The 24,274-nt window shown below is 36.0% G+C and overlaps 1 protein-coding gene and 1 long non-coding RNA gene across 8 annotated transcripts in view; one reads left to right on the forward strand and one right to left on the reverse strand.

The window, feature by feature from the left end:
- The window catches only part of cdk19 (cyclin dependent kinase 19), a 76,134-nt gene that overhangs the window by 33,730 nt on the left and 18,130 nt on the right, over positions 1-24,274 (reverse strand). For 4 of the 7 annotated variants that reach the window (XM_065268732.2, XM_065268731.2, XM_065268736.2 and 1 more), the window contains exons 3-4: positions 6,020-6,130; positions 5,601-5,741 (exon numbers count right to left, since the gene is read on the reverse strand). In XM_065268732.2, the coding sequence (XP_065124804.1) occupies positions 5,601-5,741; positions 6,020-6,130 (252 nt within the window). Of the gene's footprint in view, positions 1-5,600; positions 5,742-5,850; positions 5,940-6,019; positions 6,131-24,274 lie in introns of those variants that run through there. The other 3 variants (XM_065268734.2, XM_065268733.2, XM_065268738.2) reach the window with 2 other exon arrangements.
- LOC135750142 (uncharacterized) lies at positions 1,894-5,357 on the forward strand. The gene is made up of 3 exons (XR_010532597.2): positions 1,894-2,098; positions 3,439-3,588; positions 4,785-5,357. It is a non-coding gene; the product is annotated as an uncharacterized lncRNA (long non-coding RNA).

Genomic DNA, 24,274 nt, shown 5'->3' on the forward strand with positions numbered 1-24,274 from the left:
AAAAAGAAAAATCACACGTTTTATTTTGTGCCACCATACTTACTCATGTAACTACTTATGTAACAGTCTTTAAATAGGGAAAACAAGGGGGCTTCTAAATTCATCCCTGTTTGGATCCTAAAGTATGAATGGGGCTAGGCTAAATGCTAACACATTCACAATGCGCTGTACAAAGAATCAGTGCACGCATTGAAAAAGATAAGTGTGTATTTTTTTATCTAGGTTGAGGTAAGAGCATAGTAAAATAATGAAAAACTGTGGTGTTTTCCTTTAAATACATACATGCATGTGTGTGTATTTATATATACAAAACAATTACACACAGTGCAATATATTATGCAAAAACATGAATCAACATGTTACAACTGTAGTTATTCTGACTCAACAATTTCATAAACTGTCTTTATGTTGCTTGGCAGTACACTGTAACAAATTTCTGTAGTTTTCACAGCATTATTACTGTAAAATGAGCAAATGCTTACTGTAGACCTTGTATACAGCAAGTTGCTGTAGATCTGCAAAGCATCATGGTCTTTTTTCAACGGCGGGTAAATTCTACAGTAAAAATATTTTTTCTGTGAATCACAATACAGCAATTTCTAGAGGATTTTTTTCTTCACCCAAGGAAAGCTACGAGATTCCACACTTTCATCTGAATTTTTACTTCAGAAAGGTAAATTTGCTAATTTAATTCCAAAGTTTACTCTTTAAAGGCACCTGTTTATTCAACTTTAAGAGTGCACTGAGAGAGAGGAGTAATGAGCGGCACACTTCCTAGTAAACCCGTCTCGTGTGTGCATTTTGCAATTTTATTACCACAAATATATTTTTCTGCATGATTTCGATATATTTTCTAGTCTGGCAACATTTTATAACGTCATAGTTAAGAGAAGGAAAATAATTTAATAATAATAGTAATTGGCCGTGTCTCAATGCGAAGGCTGCAGCCTCCGGAGGTCGCATTTCTCGGCTGCATACGTCATCAAAACTGTCTTGTTTCAGAATATTAACAATTATAAAGTTGACTGATATTCTAAGTTAATAGTAAATTGTTTAATATGCTTCTGACTTGCGAATCTAATGGTCAGTTAACTTAAATATCCTAGGGTTGATGACGTATGGACCCTGCATATGCGAGTGCGACGATCTCCGCAGGCTGAAGTCTCTTGAGCTGAAAGAAAACGCAGCTGAGGAGATATGAGGTAAGACTTATCCGGCAACATTACATTTATAACGTCTTTAATTTAATTATAGCGTTAGCATTGTGAACCAAAATTAATTTAAAAGTGTGTATTTTTGTATTTATTGGCGCGATATTCGTTTAAATCTCTCGTTTTTTTTTCTGTTGCTCGCTTACGTTGCTGCCTGAGGAAACGGACATAAAGTTAAGCGGGCCGACTCGAAAGAAAACACAGTAACACACATTTTTCATAGTTTCACGATTTTTCTGAACTTCATTGGAGGTCAAACTGCAGAAACTATAACGTTAGATTGTTAATAGCCTAATTTGAAGTGTTATACCCGACTTTTGGGAGCATATTGTATAAATATTTGTCTTATCTGGCGACATTACATTTATAACGTCTTTTATTTGATTAAAGAGTACCTAACGTTAGCATTGCTGAATTCAAAATAGTTTGAAATTGTGTATATATATTATAGTATTATAATATTCTCGCACTGTATTAAGATATTTCGAGATCTTACTCGTTCTTTTATTCACCTCTTTTTTTCCCCCTTTCAGACTGCAGACAAGAGCCATCGGTCATCGTTCCAGGTAAATAAGTTACATGAACTGGCATGCATGATGATTTTCAAATGCAAGCAATGTTGTTTATTCTATGATTTATATATAAATTAATATATCAAACATGTTAAAGTGCACAGAAACCATGCAACAGGAAGAAGCTGTTTTTCTCTTGGTTGATGCAAGTTATTTTTGTACAGTATTGACACACTTTTTCTCTTATGAATATTGTACTTGTGATTTCTAATAGTTTTTATTAGTTTGTTTATTTTGTGTTACAGGAAACTTCCACCTAAACAGATGCTGAGGCCCAGATTTCCCTGCCAAGCACTCCAAGGCTCATCATGCTCGGTAAGATCCCAGCACTCGACATACACAATAGAAAAAAAAGGGTTACTTTATCTATAAACAGGGCATGAAATTAACACCCGACCACGCGCCAAATGCGGGTGGATTTTGCAATTGGCGAGTAACACTGTCAATCTACCAGCCACATTGGCGGGTAGCCAATGCGAATCAGTGATGCGCGGGTCATTGTATAAACAACCCACTCCCGACAGACATTTTCAACTAACCCAACTCGACCGACTGACCGCGTCCTGAATATCATTAAAATATTTTGGGATGACTCGTAACCGGCACCCGCTCATTTCTTATCAACCTGCGCATATCACCGATGCAAATTGAGTGATTCATTGAGAGGATGCGACTGCTGTTTCGCAACGTTCATGCGATTGGAAAGAAGATGAGGCACTACACGTTTGGATGTGCGAGTAAGTATTAAATTGTTGGTGAGATGGGATGAGAATGCAATGCTGACATATACTGCTGTACATTCACAGTTGCACAGATGTGTAGTGCTGCTGTGACGGATCAGAACTTTTGATGTGTAAACTTTAGAGAGAGTTGCGCTTACTATGCCTTATACTGTAGTACATTAACATACATTTTGCGAATATAGTAATGAAAAACAACGTATGTGCGGCGTTTATGTGCGCAGTTTGTGCCCCCTCTGTCTCTGTGTGCGTGCCAGGTTTAAGGGGACTCAATAGGGCACATCAGAGAGACGCATTCCTAAAAGCATGCGTACATAAAATCGTTCTGCTCTTGACAGGGCACATATAAACAAAATGATCTCAACAGTATTCATTTTCTAATAAAACATTTCTTTATGTCTTAAGTGTATGTATAGAGAGTCAAAAACCAGTCTGTGCTGGTCTTAAAGAGACAGTAACCTCAATTAACCTACTTAAGTCTGTGTCATTAATGTTAATCAAACAACCTAAGACAAAGAGAAATTCACTTTTGTAGCTCTGAAAAAAGTATATTTAATTCATACAATAAAGACAGTGTTATAATTTACTATTCGGGCAAAAAAAACAACTGGCTGGTAAAAACTCTCTGTGGCAGGTGGATTTCTAAATCCACCTGCCACAGTGGCTGGTGATCAAAAAGTTAACTTCAGGCCCTGTCTATAAAGCATATTTGTATAGAGTCACTGTGTGGTGTGAACAAAGTTTTATGTCATCTTGCACATACATTCCCAAAATCTCTAGTGGTTATTGATCTAATAGTAAAAAAAGAGGTAGTTATGTAGGGCTAGTGTTTTCAATAAATTTTGCTTATGTAAAATAGTAAACCATATCAGATTGAATACTGTGCAATGTCAACTTTTATTTAATATTTTTTAGGAGAGTCCATTCTGGGGGCAAAAAATGGATGCTTTCCATCGAGGGCAGAGTTCTCCTCCAATTGAGTGACCGTTGTGATTTCACTTCTGCTCCAGCCTTTTTGCGTCATACTATGTATGATGCAGCCACTACATTGGAATTTATCCAGAGGTAAGCACTTATTTGTTTTTTATATAGTTTTGACTAGGAATGGGAACAAATATTTGAGTACTCATTCTTTAACCAACTACCCGATTAGTAAAATACTTCTTAAAGTGTTTATTTTTGTTTATATCAACTGTTGTGCTATTGTTAAACATCAAACGTTTAATTTAACTCACCATGCAAACGGTAGAAAAGCAGCACAGCTAGTCTAATGCAGTGGCGGCCGGTGACTTCTTTTTTCGAGGGCGCACGATGCGAAGTTTGTCACAACATGTATGTAGCCCGTCATGTGTGTGGTTCGTCATTTCAAAATACGTGTTTGGCGCGTCGAGTGAAACAATACTTTTCCATTCACAAATCAACAAATATTTACCATAAATTTCGCTGTTGTATCACTAACTGTAAACATGGTATTGTGGCAGAAATGTGGGATATTCATGTATAATTTTATAATAGTATTAAAGGCGGAGTGCACAATGTTTGAAAGCCAATGTTGATATTTGAAATCACCTAAACAAACATGCCCCTACCCCAATAGAATCTGGACCTTCTTTTAAAAGACCCGCCTCACACATACGCAACCCAGCAAGGATGTCGGTTAGTAGACACGCTCCTTACTGCTGATTGGCTTTAAGTGTGTTTTGGTAGTCGGCCCGTCTCCTTTTCCAAAGCGTTTTTCAAACATTGTGCACTCCGCCTTTAATGTAGACAGTTATTAAATAATAAATATTAGATTTTACTCCACAAACCACCAACAGAGCATATAAAAAAAAAAAAATTTTTATTTAAAGGTGCAGTGTGTAAATTTTAGCGGCATGAAGTTGTGAATTGCAACCAATTGCTCAGTCCACTGCTCACCTCTTGCTTTTGAAACACATAGAGAAGCTACAGTAGCTGCCACCGGACAAACATGTCATAGTTGGACACAACTTAGTAAAAAAGTTTGTCCGTTAAGGGCCTCTGTGTATGTAGTTAAAACGTCTCATTCTAAGGCAATAAATAACGGTTCATTATGAAAGGTCTTTATACACCCCTGATAATTAAGTTTTGTATATTATTTTGCATTTCTGTCAAGAGATCCTTCTTGAAATTACACACCGCACCTTTAAAACACTGTGAAGTAAACTTTTATGTATATGTTCATCAACCCATCTGTCTTGCTTATAAACTTTTACATTAATAGTCAATTTCTTTCACTACAGGGTAGAGTCCAGCCCAGGAAGTCAACTAGTTCAGGTCCAGTTTTAAAAGAATAATAGTTCTGAAAAAAAAACGTCTTGGAGAAAAACAATATTCAGGTTTGAAATCCTGCTGTAAATATAAATCATTTAATTTTTATGCATTTGTAATTTACCAGAAACATTTTAATAAATATTGATTGTTTTGTGTGTTCAGAAAAGTGTTTTTGTATGAAGTGTTGAAATTAAATGAAATATAACACACAATATCACAGAAAAATTTTAACATATAAAAAAAAATGTATGTGTTCAGAAAAGTTTTGAGATGTTCACCGAAAAAATGTAACATGTTGAAAAAAAATGTTTTCTATTTTTAATTTATGAATTTTTGTAATTTAAAGTGAGAAAATAAATGGCATTTTTGTGACAAACAGTGTCTTCATTTTACAGTACACAAAATAAATGCAGTAATCCCTATTACAGTAGTAGTTATGAAATACAGTACTGTGATTATTACTGTAAAAGAGTTCACAGTAATTTTAATTTTACTGCAGTTACATTTACAGTAAGAATACTGTGAAATGAAATACAGCAACTTACTAGCTAATTGCTTCCAGCAAGTTACTGTATTTTTCACAGTATTCTTTTTACAGTGTAATTCAGCAAATGACACGGCCCTGCAGCGGTGATAAGTGTTTGGATTGACTGTATGTGTAAGTCATATGATAACATGTTAACAGTTAAACAATACAGTCTAAAACTAAACATTTACCTGTACAAACTTGCACTTAGGGCACGGATGTCCCTAAACTAGAAAGTCCTGGTTCTGTCTATACTCACCAGGTCTCTGTGCAGAACCCAGTTGGCATGCAGGTAATGGATCCCGTCTAGGATCTGGTAGAGTAACGACTTCACCATTCCCCGTGGCAGCTGCATGGGCTTCTTGTTGGCTTTTGACGCTCGATGAAACTTTATGATATGCTACAACACAACAAACATGTAAGAGGTCTGTGTTTACAACTGAAGGTGTGTTGAAATTCCCACCAGACAAATGATACTATCAAAAAAAGCTGTGGATAAACAGACTGACCAGAAAGAGTGTGTTAGTTGACCCACTGCTATTAGACATGCTCCAGTATCTAGACCAGCACTAGTCTCATACTGTATAACCAGCACAAGATCTCATTATTCTTGTGTGCATGCATTTGCGTGTGTGTGTTTGCGTGTGTGTGTGCGTGCATTTGCGTGTGTGTACGTACCCACAGATCATGCTCAGCATAATCAAACAGAAGCCAAACTTTGCGGTCACTATGGGACAAAAACACTTTTTGCAGGGCGATGACATTCGGATGTTTCAGTTCTCTCAACAACTGTAAGACACACAGACAGAGATCATGCATTATTCTTAACAGTCATACAAATAAAAATCTCTACTGTGCTGTTTTGTCTTAAAAGTAAAAGGCAGTCATAAGGCTTAAACAAACAGATTTGTTGACACCAAAAGATTTTTAGAATTGAACACAGATGAGACAAAACATGACACTGAAAAAAAAGAGGTTGCAACAACAAAACATTATTTAATTAAGGCGAAGTAATTGTTTAATAGTCTGAACATCCTACAGAAGTTAACATTAAGACTAGAGATGAAACAAATTTTTTGATACCACTTAATGGTAATTTATACCTTGATAATAGTAATGTGCAACGAAAGAAAATGAAAAGCAAAAATTCTGTATTTTTTGGGATGACCTAGCAACAATAACATCAATGTTTTATATAAATGAGCCATTCAACTGGTGGTGTACCTCAGACAAATTGATGTGAAGGTCTGACCACATAAAGTATTTAGCTGAAAATAGGTCACTGAAATGGTCTTAACTAGTTACCCTACTAAATATACACACATGCACAACATATATCTCAAAATAATAGACAGCTGAATGTTAAATGAAAGCTGTTTACACACAGTTGAGTTTTTTCTGTGATTTGAAACGACAATAAATCTTTTCAGTTTATGTCTTCACTCAGTCCATAACATATTTAATGTTAAAAGCTTATGCACACGTACTTATTTTCATATTGAAACTAATGTTGGTTAGCTGTAAGCTTAGTCAACAAATTCACTTGTATTGCTCTGAGAGGCTTATACAACCAGAAGTAAAGAGAAAAGTTTCGAGTAGGGGAGGAGATTTGCGTTTTTTTTATGAGGGCACATGAATTTTGAACAATTGTAAAAAAAAATACTACACCATAAAAAAATACAGTTTTTCATTTCAATTTCATTGTGACTTTAAGCTAGAAGTATAATAATAATAATTTGTTACATTCATATAGCGCTTTTCTGCAGCAGTATTCAAAGCGCTTTACATGTAAAAGGGAAATATTTCTGTTTTTATCATATGCGAGGGTCCGTGAACAGTGTTTACCACTTGCATTACGCGCAATGTATGTGGACCCTCGCATATGCATAAAAACGGTACTGGCTGCACACCGACAGATTGTTGGAACCGCACATACTTTGTAAACATAGGTCGCTCATGCGCGTAAAAGGGGAATGTAGTATGTATCCCAGAAGATGCATGGCATTTTGTCGCAATGCGCATGTGTTGAATGTCTGCGTACACGTACGAGTCATATAAACTATGCTTTGCAAGGCTGTGCATTTGACCGTGCACGTACGTAAAGCTCTAGGTATGGTCTAGTATAGTTTTTTACACATACACAAGCATACGAGCACAGTTGAACGCAAAGCATAGTTCATTTGACTCGTACATGTGCGCTTCTGTTCGACGCATGAGCATGGCGACAAACTGCAATACCTTTTGTGGCCTACATACTACATACTCCGCATGTGAGATCAAAAATCCAGTGGTGTTCTTACAATACGCGTGCACTCTTCTGATGACAAAAACTGGATCACGCGCACTGTACGCAGACCTTCGCATACGCACAAAAAAACTAATTTCTTTCAAATTTTACTTGTAATAAATACTTGCTGTTGTCACAAGAAAAAGCTCTTATTGCTTATGTGGAACATATGCCGTTTCATCCCCCACACTGTAATAAAAATGCAGCATGAAGTTAAAACAACTTGGTTTTGCAAGTCATTTCAACCTACTGTTTTACGTTTTGAGTTTTGGCAACTTATAAAATCAAGTTGAAATTGTTTAACTTACTTTTTAAAGGGATACTTCACCGATTTAGCATTCAGCTTTGTATCTGTAGAAACCCGGCAGTATTACTGAATGACCATGTTTCCCTCCCTCATTTCCCCCTGAGAGGAGAGATATCTGCATTTTGGTTCTGCAAAAAAGTCCTCCGATGATGTAATATGACGATTTTTGCATCATCGGAGGACTTTTTTGCAGAACCAAAATGCAGATATCTCTCCTCTCAGGGGGAAATGATGGAGGGAAACATGGTCATTCAGTAATACTGCCGGGTTTCTACAGATACAAAGCTGAATGCTAAATCGGTGAAGTATCCCTTTAAGTTAAAGTAACATAAAAATATTTGTTGATTTGACAAAAATGATGCATATTTTTTACAGTGGCAGAATAGTACCATTTGTGTACCTTTCGCTTTAAAAGGTTTGCAACCTCCACGATAAGCTCCACTTTATAATGGACTTCTAAGGGGAGAAAAAGTTTAACGTGAGATTATTAACTTTATCTGCGGAAAAAGAGCTTGTTCTTTTGAGTAAAATCGTAAATAATTTTGTTCTTCCCTGGATGTTGTTTGGGTCCATTAAGCTATGTTAAGCGTCTTTAACCTTATAAAATGGTTAGTTCCAATCCTTGATTCTGATTGGTCAATAGCTGTGTTTTATTCACTATACATATATCAGTTTGAGAACAGTTTGTTGTTTTCATTTGAGCTTTCATGCATATTGGAATGTTGTTGTTCGCGATAAGGGACTTTCTAGCGGAAGGATTGCTTTTATTGATTTAACTTCATGAAAGTTGCTCTTATAATTATTTTAGTAACTGCTGAAGGGGTTGCAGGCACTCACCTAACAACGCCCTTCAGCCGTTACTTATTCACGATACAGCACATTGCTTACTTATGGACCAGATTTACTAACAACACAAACCATAATTTTGTCGTTAAATAACGACTGTCGTGATTTATTAGCACTGAAAAGGTGTGGTCTTGTCATTTTTGTGACTGACTTTATTGCATATGCATTTTTAGTAGTTTCCCTTTCAGACGCAAAATTAATGGCAAGAGAGTATTTAAATGATTTTACGCAAAGTGAATTACTAATGCTTGCACGTGTGATATTACTGGTATTTGCGCAATTATTTAACGCCAAAAAAAGCATGTTTTAAATCATTTTGTGCTTGAAATGACTGCAATTGTTGCAGATAGAAGAGGCAACACACAGAGATCAGAGAGCGTGTGGTACAAGGCAGAGGACTTTTTAACACACAACAGTTTATTTGGAATGCCAGAGGAACATATTATTCCAAAGTACTGTTTTTTTGTGCAGGAGGAAATAAACAAGGATTTGTCCTCCAGTTCTTTTCAGTGTACTATGGCTTTGTTAGCTGGGATTTCACACCCCAGAGTTTCAACTGTGATGTCCGCGGTGCTGAACTCAAGCGCCTCAGGCGTTCGTAGATCATCCGCACCTAAGGAGCATCAGCTCTGCTTATTTGCGACCCTGAACTAATTCGTGCTGCTGTTAGATTGCATTGGTCTTTATGGAATAACCTATTGTGCCTGTGTGCCTTTTTAGTAAATAACCCGCAGATATTATCATTCTATCTTTGTTTCCTTGGTTGTTTTCTTTTCCTTGGTTGTTCTCCTAGCTCTGGTATCAACCGAGGCATCGGAAGTTTGTTAGTTTGTGAATGTTTTCTCCGCCATCACGCTGCGTTCAATCCAACACACCTGTGAACTTCAGGCGGATGCATGTGATAATGTAACACGCACGTGGGGGGATCTGTGGCGCGTGCAGGAACTGTGATTGACAGGCAGATTTTACACTGCCCTCCGGTGATTGTCTAATTTATGTTTTTCTGTAGGAGCATAGTGTCGGTTTCAGTGAATATGATCAAAAATATCTTGCAGCTTTAATTCAAATACATAACAAAGTCATTACAAATGACGAGGTCTCAAGGTCTATACAGGAAAATCCCTGTAAGCAGAAGACGACACAACAGCTTTGCGTGTGCAGAACAGCCACAATAATCCTGACTCATACTGTGCGATCCTCTGAGACCTCAACAACACCCATGATGACAATCCAACCCTGAACAAACCATGTTGTTATGTTGTTGTTTTGAACCTCGGGATAAACCTGAGGCGACTGTGACACTGCATAGCTCTGCCTTCAAGTATTTCAAGTAACTTAATGAGCTAAGAAATATGTATGGTTCATTGTAGGTCTGTAGCACAAATACAAAATACATTTAAGCTACATAATATTCTTTACAGCAGTTATATTCAATATTTTGAGACCTTAAGGAAATCCAGACTATTTCTCTCATTGACCGTAATAATTTGTTATGACATTATTTGATTTGTCAATTATTTGATATAACATTCAGTGTTGGATTGTATAGTGGGATTTTGCAGGGAGCATAGGATTTTAATTTTGAATAAAGGATTTTTTTGCAACAGGTTGGAGATGTAAAATTATGCACTTTTCTTTATATTTTGGAAAATCATACTATGCACTGTTTATCCTGCACATGAGGTTTGGATGTTTCCTCTAAAAGGTTTAGGAAATTACATTATAAACAATACCAACTGAGAGAAATGTCATATTTTAAGATAAATAAATAAATATTAAAAACAGGACTGCGTACTCTTTCACTTTATGGATGGACAGACAGATGGACAGATTAAGAGACATATACAGAGCAAGTGCTGTTGTTTTTCATAAGGACGATGATGAATGATAACCTGTTTTATTCTCAGCCCGTGTGTAAATATGACCACACCTTAAAAACACAGAACACAGCTTTGGCTTTACAAATGAAACTATTCAAAGTATGATATGGGTCTTTATCGTTTAGAAAATGTTAATTATAATCTCAGCCTCGTCTTTCCATTAAACGTCTCTTTAAAGCATGAGAAACATGTAGACAGAATGCAGAGGTCATTACAGAAAACATCAAACACTGACCATGCATTTGTTTTTAAACCAGCAAATATTACTGCACTGAAAGCTTTTCACAGCACGTAACCCATTCATTAACAGATAAGCACAGATATTTATGAGTTTTTGCTGACATAAACATCACCTTTACTATCAGTTAAGGACAGATTTATGGAGTTAAAGATTTGAACAACATCTCTAAACAGCAGTTAGTAGATTGGGGCCTGAAACGCTTAAAAAAGAAAATTCTGTCATTATTTACAAACCTGTATCAATTTCTTTGTTTTGGTGACCAGAAGAAGAAACAGAACATCATTGACTAATACCATGGAAGTCAATGATGCTCAAAAACCATTTGGTTTTAAACATTGCTCAAAATATCTCCCTGTTTTTACATCAGAACAAATAAATTTATAAAGGTTTGAAACAACATGAATGTGAGTAAATGATGACGGAAATTTTCATGTCTTTAATACAGCATTTAGCCCTAGTGAGAAATATTGTGTCTGTATGTCTCTTGAATTTGAAGAGGAATAAATGTTTTTACAGGAATAATAAGACAGACAGAAGCTAAAGGGTGCATTACAAAATAATGTCTAGTGCAGGGACTCCAGTCCTCAGGTTTAGACGTCTCCAACACATTCAGAAGCTGATGAGTTAATGTGTTTGAACTATTTAAGTCATCTAAAACATTTGGGGAGGGGTGTTTGTTAAAAAAACTCTGCGATCTAATGAAATGGTTTTCTTATGCATTACGCAAGCAGAAACAGAATGATATTTAACAGACTATTACACAATTCCTCTTATTGAAAGTTATTTTGGTTGTTTGTCAGTAATACCTCACTTCTTTCTCATAATCTCAGTGTGTTTGTTTGTTTGTTTGTTTTTCAACATCTCTAACCTGTCATTAAAATGGGAATGTTGTCGTTTCAGATGTCTGATCCAAACAACCAGACTAATGAAGTCAAGTTTTAACTCTCACGTACACCACTTAAACAATGGGTGACTCAGATGACTCTTGGCTCAGGTGACTGCTAAGAAAATCCCATACAGACAGCAAGATAAACATCAACATTTCCTCATTCCTGTAATATTAAATAAAGATGTGAGCTTCCGAAACATCACACATAAACTTTAATCTGTCAATATAGAAATGCCTCACTTAAAAAAAAAACACTTTATGTCTGTGTGGCCAAATCTGTTTTAAAAAAAAGTGTTTACTTATTTAATGTAACAGTCAATATTGGCATGTCTCTACAGGCAGATAGTTGATTTATTAGCTTTACTGGAAACTTATACCAGCCCATTTTCATGATTGCATATAAATAGCACGCAGTGTGAAAGTCACAAAGATGTAGGGGTGTGCCCCGGCATCCTGGCCAAAACTTACCTGTTGGCCTAGTAATCATCCTCATACATTCTTATTGGCTATATCACTCTGTCTCCCCCACTAATAAACTGGTGTGTGGTGGGCTTTCTGGCGTCTGTTGTCGCATCATGTGGATGCTGCACAATGGTGGTGGTTGAGGAGAATCCCCCTTAAAGCGCTTTAAGTGCTGCAGAAAAGCGCTATATAAATGTAACAAATTATTATTATTATTATTATTACTATTAAGTCATGCAGTATAAACGCCAAATTCCCCATTTTTATTTTCATTTTTTTACCATTGTCACTGGGGTTTGGGTTTATAACAACTTTTTTAGTGCTGCATAACAACTAATCGTTTGCATAATGAAAGTTTTTGTTTACATCATAAATGTTTGTGTACAGTGTATAAATACCAAGGCTTTGAACCGGTTCACGGAACGAAAACAAAAACCAAAAACTTTTGATGTTTTGCAAGGAACAGAAACGAAACCAGAAACGTTCAAAAAATATATTTTCGGAACAGAAACGTTTATTTAAAATAATGGTAACCGGTTAATACTGTAATTTTTTTCGTTCTTTTACAAGATTTCTGTGCAATATGACTCGGTGAAGTTTACTTCCGGTCGTCGTTGACTCATCGGAGAAATGAGAAGCTTGTCACCAGCAAGTAGCCTACTCAAGCCCAAGTCTCTAATGTTCAATCATAAGAGGTAAATATTGTAGGCTACCAAGTATCTCAAGATTTTTGTTTTTTTAATACTAATTAGTGGTGTAAGTTGATCTATGATCCTTACATATCACGACCCACGGTTCGGCTCACATGCGATTCGTAATACGCAAATTCAAATAGGGTGAAAGTTTGCAGGTGTTTCAAAGGCTTGCAAATGTTAACACTTAAGTGATTTTAAACAATTTAAAGATGCAATTTGTATTATCTGTGCCGCTAGATGGTGCCAGATCAAATCAATAACAATGACGTAGATTAATGATGCTCTGAAGCAGCGTGGACTGATGGGATTTGTTGTCTTTAACTCAAACGCTGATGGCCATCAATCAGATGGGAACGAGAAATCATGTTACACATGAGGTAAAGTAATCAAGTTTTATAAATGTTGTGTTTGATGACATCGTTTTTTTTTCATTATGTAAGGTTTCAGGTAATTTTCAAAACGCAATTGTTAGTCATAGATGTTACGTATAAGTCCAATACGATGGTTTGTTAACACAGCACAAAATTAAGTGTTCAGATGAACAAACTTACCATAAAAAAGCGGGTGGCCTGACAGACGCGATTACTTCCGCATTTGTCCACGACACTGTTGTCATGTGGTTTTTACGTCAGTAAAGGCGGTAACAAAGGGTAACGAAGATATTAACGCAGTGGCGAAGCTACGGGTGGGCCTGGCCGGGCCTGGGCCCGCCCACTTTGAGTTGTGGCCCATCCAATCAGAAGGCCATTTTCCAGACAAATGTGTAAATAATTTAACAAAAATAAATAATAGTACTACGAATAGACGTCTTATCACACTATAATTTAATATATGTAATACAATTATAAATATAATTAAAATATAAAATATAAGTGCAAGTTTGCATGTTCAGGCAGTTTCGCAGTTTTCTTTTACCCTATTGGTGCACACGCTTGTCAACATGAAACGTTGAATATGATTCGTCAGTCATTGTTAGTTCCGCCTACGCGCGATTGAACTGAATTTAAAAATAGCGAGTCGCAAATCATCGCGTTTAACAGCCTTTCCACGATGACATCTGCTGTTATCTGTTTACTTTTGGAGACAGAGACTATACATCACTCATGGAAAGTTGGATTACTGAGGACATCTTTTCAAACGTCAACAAAATGAAACGAGCACTTATTACTTTGATAATGACGTCATGCTGTGTCAAAGACTGTTCTACTGTATAAAAAACATATAACGTTACGTTCATCGATGATATATGCTCGTCTGAGAAATTTATTTCTGCTTTTCTTTGCGCGAAGGGACATATTATGATCAAAGATATTGGACTTTGTTATTATGATCGAGACTTTCTCCATCTTTAACCAGAAGCCCTGTATCAGACTACATTAGGACATGTAAAGGTGAGTTCAGACATTTTCGTAATGTTCGTTTATAGTGGTGTCATTACTACAGTTTATAGTCAGGAGTATTACTCCAGTCAACTATTTAAGGGGGCAGACTCTGTCGTGTATATAGGCTGTATGATTTACTGTTGTTGGAATAAAATTTACACTTAAATGACAACACATGAAATTTGGAATTCGCCATGTTGTTTGATGGCCATGTTCTCATTAAATAACAATCTCTCAAACGAGTTCTTTAGTAAAATCAAATCACTACCTGTTGAATCTGTCATAGCCTATGACGCTTTCACGTCATGCATTTTGCTGACGAGACATATCATTTTTCGGAACTACGTTCACGTAACGTAAATACCGTAAAAACTAATTCCGTTACTAATTCTACTGAGTTGTGTTTTCAAGTAGATTAATAATTTGGTGGGTCACTGCCCATAGACTGTATAAAACAGGCATAGCCCCACCTGCCCATATACTGTAGACAAGCTGGTTGGTTATTTGTAAGTGGTTTTATAATTTTCCCCTTGAAACATTGTGCTGCCTGCATGGCATCAAGGTAACTTTGATTAGGTAGCTTGCACACCAACGCTTTTAAACGCGGCTGAAAACGCCGAATGCCAGCTGTTTTTTCAGCCCGTGGCTTTGGTTGCTGTGATACTTGAGCTGTGAGTCGGTTGGTTGTTGTGATATTTGTCCCGCCCTGCTGGCTGTTTTGAAAAACGCCACTTCCATTGGGAAAAAAAACATACGCCGGCCACAGGCATACAAACTTTGTTGTGCACGCCCCCAGATTATGTACATTCTATGCTTTGCCCACCCTGTTTTATAAAGGCCCACCCACTTGAACATTTCTGGCTTCGCCACTGTATTAACGTCATTTACAGGCGACTGCACTGCCCCTTGTCACTGTTTAGGGCAGTAATTTTCTCATAATTTACAAGTAGTTGAAAGCATTATAGATTTGTTATTGATCAGCTGGACAAAATATATAACACCAGACTAGTGGTTTTTGGATATTTTACTGCGAAGATCTTACAAATTGTATCTTTAACCGCAAAAAGGCGCTAAAGTGAACACTTTTCGCATATGCGGTTGAATGTGTCCGGTCTAACTCCGATCAAACGTGATTATCCCTATGCCCTTCAAAGATCAGAACTCTTGATGTATAAACTTGAGAGTTGCAATACTGTGTCTCATAGGGGTCTTCAACTAAAATTGGTGGAGGTTCAGTAAATGAACCCTCCTCACCAGCCGATGTCCGGACAAATATGTACTGCACGTAAAAACATAAATTGACGGCTTTCGCCAGACTAAAGAAATTAGTGTAAATATTTGTTTTATTGAACAAAATATAATGTTTTATATAAGCATAAATAATCCTTCACAAAATGTATCTCACTTTAATGCTGTTCTGTTACTGTATGTCCTTTCAGTTGCTTGGTAAAAAATATCTAAATTTATCCAGAAACAATGTCTGACAAAAATATGAAGGGAACAGTGCAAAATGCATTCATCTCTAAATCTGCAAAACACACATTCATTTCCACATAACAACTTAAAAGAAAAACTAAAGTGCTCTTTTCTGCTAAACTGAGATTAACAATCACAATCAATGAACACAAACCTCTCTGGCTTAATCAAATCATATCACACGTTACCTTCTTTCTCATGACTCATAGCTTGTTGTTGGGCAGTGAGTGAGAGAGGACCCGTGTGGGTCGCTCATACAGGGCTTTTACTTCATTTATTTTTTTGCAACCTTACCTTGGACCTGAGGGTAAGTTTCTTCAAAGTGTCTATGTTTAGTTTCGTAATGGTGTTTAATGTCCCCGCTTTTGACAACCGCAACAGACTCGCGAGCAGATGAGGCTCTCTGCTTTCTTCCCTGCACACCTGTCTGTGACTGTTCGCGCTGGCGACGCATTCGAATGTCGATGAAGGACCCATATAGCGCTACTGGGCTGACCATATATGAGCCTGATATAAAGTGGATTTTATAATAACGTTAAATAGCGTTTGCTCTATGTATTTTATTGTGTTAAAAGGCTTTGCGGTCCGGATGGACGCATCTCGCGGTCCGGATTCGGACCGGATTCCGCCAGTTGGTGACCCCTGCGTGTAGTCCATTAAAATACATTTAGCGAATAAAACACTGAAAAACAACCTAATTTTTACTTTATGTGGAGCGATTGTTTACGCTGCATTTGGAATTCGTCCTCCATCTGTGTGTGTGTTTAAGTGCACTCAAAAGTGCATACACGGAAAGACGCGTTTCAAAAAGCAAGCAAACAATCTTTCTGATCTTGACAGGACGACACATACGAACAAAATTATCTTGAAACACCACAGTATTCTTTTTCAAATAAAAACAAGTTGTTTGCCAAGAAATGACATGGCAGAAATTGTCCTTGTCTTAATTCATGTATAATGCTGAAACAAAACGTAATATATATTAAGTATTCATATTTATATATAATATAAATTATATATAAATATCAAAAATATACATGCATGTGTGTGTATTTATATATAAATAATTATTATACACAGTACACACACTTATATGATGTAAACAAAAACTTTTATTCTGCAAACCATTAGTTGCGATAAGTTGTAATCTAATTGTATCTTTAAGCGACCATAGTTTAAAAATAGACAAAAACATGGAAAAACCTATATATTACATGACATCCTAAAGCAAATCCCAAATTTAACCCCTAACTAAAGCAACAAAAACAGAAAAAAAAGAAATAATTGAGAAACCAATAAATAAAATGACACAAAATATGCATGGTATTAAGTAAACGGAAATGACTGGCGTATCATATGCATGCAAAATTGAAATTTGCCGCATGTATTGCATGACTTTTCACACTGCGTACTATTAATACGAACACATTTAATACGTAAACACATTTTTCTATACAAAGACAAATTCAATAGAGAAAGTTTGTATAGACACAATGTCAATAGGCAGCCCTACCTATAGACCTGTGAGCTCCCAAAAAGTCAATAGGATTTTGCCATAGGTTATTATTACTGATGTGTTTTATGCCATAGAATAAAATGTGAAAATATACTGAGCTTGTGTTAACCACAGGTATTATTTAACCAAATCCCATTCAAAAAACCCACTGACTTTGGGACGACGATACCAGCAGTGCTTAAATGCAAACTTGTTTCTGGGTTTTGCCTACAAAAATACGTCATCCCTGAAGCTCTCTATTGTGAATGCTATAGATTCTTTTAGAAATGTCCTTCGTAACGATGCCACAGAGGAAGCATTTTTGTTTCTCCAATGAAAGCTTCTTTAAATAAACATTTCTTTGATTCAATTTTTATATTCTATAGTAGGAATGGGCACAAGTACTCACAAGTACTTCGATCATGAAAGATTATGGCGTAGGTTTAAAAATATTTTTTCCTGATTGTGATCCCACCATTTTGGCCAGTAGGCCTACCTACATGTCAAATTTGGTTGTGTTGTGAGACTACGCGGTCCAGAATCAGCTTTAAAAGTGAAGTTTGGCTTCACTTCAATAAAGTAGACAAGAAATACAGTCAAGATATGCAAGTGCCAAGCTGTCATACAAGTTTACCTCACATTTAAATGTCATAGATAACAGAGAAGCAAACCAGACGTACGTAACGTTTCACTATCGGACAGAAATGCAACACAACAAAGCTAAGAAAACATCACAACACAGATAACAGCACAGCTGCCTATTAATGTTAACGGAAAGAGCATTCACAATGTGAATTAGACTTTCTGGCCTTTTGCACAGATAGATGCAAGTTGTAATATAACATTTATATTGTGTATCAAGGCTATCTCAAGGCCCATTCAAACTGAAGTGGCACAGGCTGTGTAGAAAATGTATGGTTCAAAATGTGACAGACTCAACGTTATATAACGCCAGAGTTCGCGGGGGCGCGCAATCACATGCTCAGATATGAGGTAAAATTCAGTGCAAAAATGCATTCTTCGGTAACACTTTAGTATAGGGACCAATTCTTACTTTTAACTAGTGTCTTATTAGCTTACATATTGGCTGTTTATTAGTGCTTATAAAGGACATATTAATGGCTTGTTCTGCATGACCATATTGTACATCCCTTAACCCAAACCAAATAAATAATATAAAATAATAATAAAATAATAAACAAATGAATGCAATTTCCATCAAATATGAGCGAATGACGTTGGTATTGGTAACCTAGTAACAACAAGGCACGCTTAGAAAATGGAGACAGGACAGCATTTACTTAAGATTGGGCAAGTAATAAATTTATTAGCACTATAGCTTGTAATTTTAAAATTGAATGGTGTGCACAGAAGGAATGCAGCATTTTTGATGCAGACACTAGCAGCAAGGGCATTATGACAATGCAGAGCCCCATATATGGGAAAGACAACAACAGCTGAAACAGCTAGACGATCAATCACATGGGTTTAATGTTCGCTAGGTCAGAATTTATTCGGTAAATCCGTTTCCATCTCCCATTATTAGCTTTTTAATTCTTTAAGTCAATTCTTTAAGTCAAAAACTACCTTAAGCGACTGTAAAAACGAATTAAGGGATTTTAATTCAAAATTTGGCGTTTCCATTATTTGTTTCTTACATGATACTTCAAAATGCGCATAAATCCGGGAAATGGAAACCTAGCTAGTGTAAATAAAAATCATCATCATGCACAGGCCCCGCCCCCAAGTACTCAAAATGAAAAACTGAAAAAATGTCTAGTCTATGGGGGTAATATGATGCCAATATTATTGAAAATGGACAGAGTAAAAGTCACAAATAGATATAACAACTTGTAAACACAAAACGCAATCTACAAATAGATTAAAAATCCACAAACACAGTCCTTGTGATCCGCAAATGTAAAACAAGATCTACGAATCGTCTTTGTGATCCACAAATATAAAGCATGATTTACAAAAAGAAATCAGTGACTTGTACTTGAAAACCAGAATTTGAATGAATGTAAAGTGACTTCTTTGCAGATGAATATCATTTTCTATTTGTAGATTGTGTCACATTTGTTTTCAGAATTCTGACACTATTGTTTCGCTTTGGTGACAAAATAATGCCATAATCGTTGAAAATGAAGAGACTACAATTTGTAAACACGAAACAAATCTGCAAATAGGTTCCAAATCTGCAAACAAACTCCTCATGATCCGCAAATGTAAAACGAGATCTACAAATATATAAAAATCCACGAACAGACTCTTCATGACATACAAATATAAAATGCGATTTACAAATAGATTTAAAATCCGCAAACCAACTCTTTATGATTCACAAATAGAAATCATCGACTTGTACTTGACAAACAGAATTTAAATGAATGCAAAGTGATTTGTCTGCGCATGAGGGTCATTATTTGTTTGTAGATTGTGTTGCATTTGTTTTCAGAATTTTGGCACAACTGTTTCGCTGTTTTCCATTAAAAAAATCTACAAATGCCCTCCTCACAATTTGCAAACAAACACAGTCTAACTTGTATTTTCCAACCATTGTAAAAAGACATTCTTACACATTCTGTGCAAAGTTCAGCATGCAAGTGTTGAATCTGTGTTTGCAGATCACAGGGCATTCACGAATCCTTCTGCACAAGTCTACAGATCTTTTTGGCACTATCTTTCCGCAGAGTTTGTCACTACGATCCACGCGTGTAGTCAGCCAATCAGGGGTATTGCTTCAAAGTAATGCCACGCCCCCTCAATAAGCTCTTTTCAAAATAAAAGCTGGGCTCACTGCCATTTACCGTTGCCGGTGTTACAGCGCTGAAAGGCGGCCAGACCGCGTTATCGATATTATATTAATGATATTAAAGCATTTATGTATAGCATGGCAAATATGTAGCATTAACGTGAACTAGAACAACCCCTCGTTTAGGTTATTATCAGTGCCTGACAATTCAGCCGAGGTCATTAAATCGTTAAAAACACTGCATGAAGCGGTTTTATCATTAAAACATCAGTGTCTCTTCAACGAACATTTGCCGAATGTCAGCGAGCCAGCTGGATGGAGTGGAGCTGCTAAGGTGACGCAGCTAAAATATAGCAAGCGGGTGCAACGATAATATTGGATGTAACTTGCCGTAATTAACAAAAACATGAGCCTTATTTGACAGCAGCACTAATTGAACTATTTGACCATATGCATTTGATATACATACCGTGACCGGAATGCACTTACAAATCGCGCTGTTATTAGAAACATTTAACTGTTTCCAGACTGAGCATGGAGACAAACAAGCCGTTTATAGAAGCAGCTGCCTGTCAGCGTGTACGGAATGAAGTCAAAACGGTCTCGGTTTTTAGACCGGCAGTCTGCCTGTGCCATTCCACCCTAATCCGGACTGCAAATTACATGTTAATATTATATCCACCATTTACAATCCTTCCTTTAAGGTCTGTTCTGCTTTTAACAGCTCAAAGCTATTACTCTCTGTAGCTTTCGAGTCCGTTGTAGGCTACAGGTAAATTTTGCAGTTGTTTTAGTTAACTTTGCAGAGCATTTTATTGTCGGAAATGGTCCTGGGCTGGGTTTTCCTATAACGATTGAACTTAGCACTCAAGAGTGCTTTCTACAAGGTAAAACGATCGCTCGCAGCTGGGTTTTAAAGGAACAGGATGTAAGAAATTTATATCAATTAATCATTAAATGGCCCTGAAATGTCACTAGACATTAAGAAATAATTTTCATTTCAAATACTTATATCACTCACAACAGCAGTCCGGCCACGATATTGTCATTTAAAAAGTGGAGTTGCAGCCCTCAACTGATGTTTATGTTGTCGTTTGGTATATTGGCCACCAGCTGTGTGATTGCAGTACCAGTTTTAGCCACACGTTTTGTGATTGCAATACCAGTTTTGGCCACAATCCTACATACTGTTCCTTTAAGTGCTACTAACGAGTCGCTATCCCTTTGTCAAGTGCTGAAATGTCACTTACTGAATGACTTGTAATTGTAGCAGAAGCTTGTTTAGGCTAATGATCTTCAGCCGATGTGCACTAATATTTTTTAAAATATGATTAATTATTGTTCAATGACTTATTAAATGTTTTAATAATTTGTGCATCATGAAATATTCTTTTTTCATATTTAGTTAGGACTCGTCCCACTGCGCAATGCCTTCTGCATTTTATAATATAGTTTAGATTTTTCTTTTTATTTGTTGTTTATTATCTATGTTTATTTATTATTAAGGATTATTGCATTACCCAGTTGCGAGCGATCGTTATACGTGTATCTTTGGGAAACGCACGTAAATGAACAACGAATGTTCGTTAAGTAGCTCGTAGAAAGCGCTCTTAAGTGCTAAGTTTAATCGTTATCGGGAAACCCAGCCCTGTTCGTTTGGAATGTGACTGGCACACAGCTCTAGTCAGGACTGATTAGGCTATCCATTTATCAAGTATTGATTAATTATTTTCACTTAATCCCTTTTGCATTTTACAAAAAGTAGAATAGGCAGGCATATTCTGAATTTAATCAAAATTATGACTGTGGCGTTGAAGGAACCTTCCTTTAGTGATAAATAAATAAGTTATTTTGCTATTATTATCTAGCAAATATGACAGTTTTAAACAAACTAAGTAGCCTATTTATTTATTTATTTATTGGCAAATGCAGAACAACAAGGAACATGTAGAACATAGGCGACACGCCTCTACCTTGCGATGAGAAGATTAATCATGGGGAACATAAGCTAAATGTAATTTTAAAATGTATTTAATTTAAAAACAAATTTAAACCGAAAGCGGACTGTTTATGCTTGTCAAATTTATGCTGGCTCGGTCAAAAAATTTCGTCAGGCAGTATTTGATATATGTATTTGTGTTCATGGCAAACAATATAGGCTATAGAAATTCGTGCTGAGTGACAGGAAAAAGACAACCGTGCTATTGGCACAAGAAAAAAAAGGGTCAATAAATACGAACAAATAAATCGAAAAAAAATTAAGATATTGTTGATTCTGCATTTATCCAGCCCAGCATAAATTTGACAAGCATGTGCTTTCGTTTTAAAAATGACAGTTAAGCCTTTAATCATATAAGGGAGAAAGGCGTGTAGCCTACCTTTGCTTTCTCCTCATTGTTCTGCATTTGCCAATGAATAAGTCAGTCATATTTGTTATAAAAAAAATCAATGTATGCTACATAATAATAGAACTTGTTAATTTTTTACCAAAATAAGAAAAAGAAAGTCGGTAAAAATGTGCACCCAGCTAGACACTCAAAATGAGGGCCGGAGTGGGACTCGCTGACTATTAAAATAATATAATTAAATCCTCAGTAGCCATATCTGCTATAATGTTCTCTGCAGCCTTGAAAATTCATTGTATTTTTCTAATATATCATTTCCAATTCAGTGCAAATACAGTAGCCTAAACAATTATGATTTTGCCATAATTGTGCAACCCTATATTTTAATATTATTTAAGTAAACTTGTTAAAAAACTACTAAAAGGGAACAAATGTGTTTTTCCCTATATTTCTATAAAAAAATGTAGGTCTTGTAAATACGTATGGGGTTGCAATAGTTTGGAACCTACTGATATACAAAACTGGCTAATATGTCCTGACTGGAGCTGTGCGCGTCTGCGAAAAAAAAAAAACGAAATAGGCGTCAGCTCATTTAATGTCATTGTGCTTTCAGTTAACCTGTTTAGAACTAGAAGTGTTCGCCCTGCCCTCGACTTTAGGCGGTGCGTTCAAGTTCATATACAGCGTGCAGACAGCGTGCCCGAGCGCGAGGGGGAAAAGTCCGCGGGAGAAACTCAACAGCTTTAATGTACAAAAACCTTACGACAAACGAGAAACGTTCTAACGGAAGCCTTCAGTCAAGCAGGATTAAAAAGAGGATGAGAAACGTGCAAAATATACAATGTGTATATACAGTTATGTCATTAATAACTACTGCTTTTAAAAGGACTTTTAAGTTATTGTTTTTGTTTCATTTTCAAAGTTTGATACATTGTGCATAATGACATACTTGGAAAAAGGGATAATTCAACAATAATTTATAATTGTATATCTTTTATTAATTTTATGAAATACATCAACTATATTTCAATGCACATTTAGGCCCTGAACAAAAAACAACTCGCGAGGGGAGGACTAGGGATTAACCATTAATTAACTTTAAGGAATTAACTTTAGTGTTTAGAATTCAGTTAAAAACCAAAAAAAGAATTCTGTGTGCTTTTTGTTTAAAGTGCTTGTTTTTATTTAATGTATTTATTTATTCACTGGTGGTAGGGTTGGGGGACAATGAAGGGGAGGGGGGGAATAATTTGATGTAACGGGTGGAATAATTTTAACATGTCACCTGCAGTCCGGGTGAGGGTGGATTGCAGACTGCGGGTCTAAAAGCCAAGACTGTTTTGACTCGATTTGAGTGCCTAGCTCGATTTGAGTGTCTAGCTGGGTATGCGGTTTTATCTACTTCGTTTTTCTTATTTTACACTGTAAAAAATGTTTTGTGGCTTAGTAAATTTAACTAAATAAAATTAGTCAATTATATAAAAAATAGGTTAAAAGAAAAACTATTTTTGAGTAGAAAATAATGCAAAAATGTGAGTTATTCTAGATTAACACATCATTTAGTTAATTCCTAAATTTTATCATGTAAAATTTGTGAGAAGGAAATTAAATAATTATAAAAAAAATAATAGGCTGTATTAACTTAAAAATATAGTGCATCATTTTTGCATCCACTTTTTAAAGTAAATTTTACATGGAATTTTTAGTAGGCCTAATTGCTTCTCCATGTAAAACTTACTTAAACATTGCAATTGCTTAAATTGCAAAGGCTTAAATTCAATGTAAAACTTACTTTTAAAAAGTGTATGTAAAAATGATGCACTGTATTTTTTTTTTTAGTAAATCCAGCGTATAATTTTTTTCATATTATTTT

The sequence above is a fragment of the Paramisgurnus dabryanus genome, chromosome 12 (genome assembly GCF_030506205.2).
Source record: "Paramisgurnus dabryanus chromosome 12, PD_genome_1.1, whole genome shotgun sequence".
Classification (NCBI taxonomy): Eukaryota; Metazoa; Chordata; class Actinopteri; order Cypriniformes; family Cobitidae; genus Paramisgurnus; species Paramisgurnus dabryanus.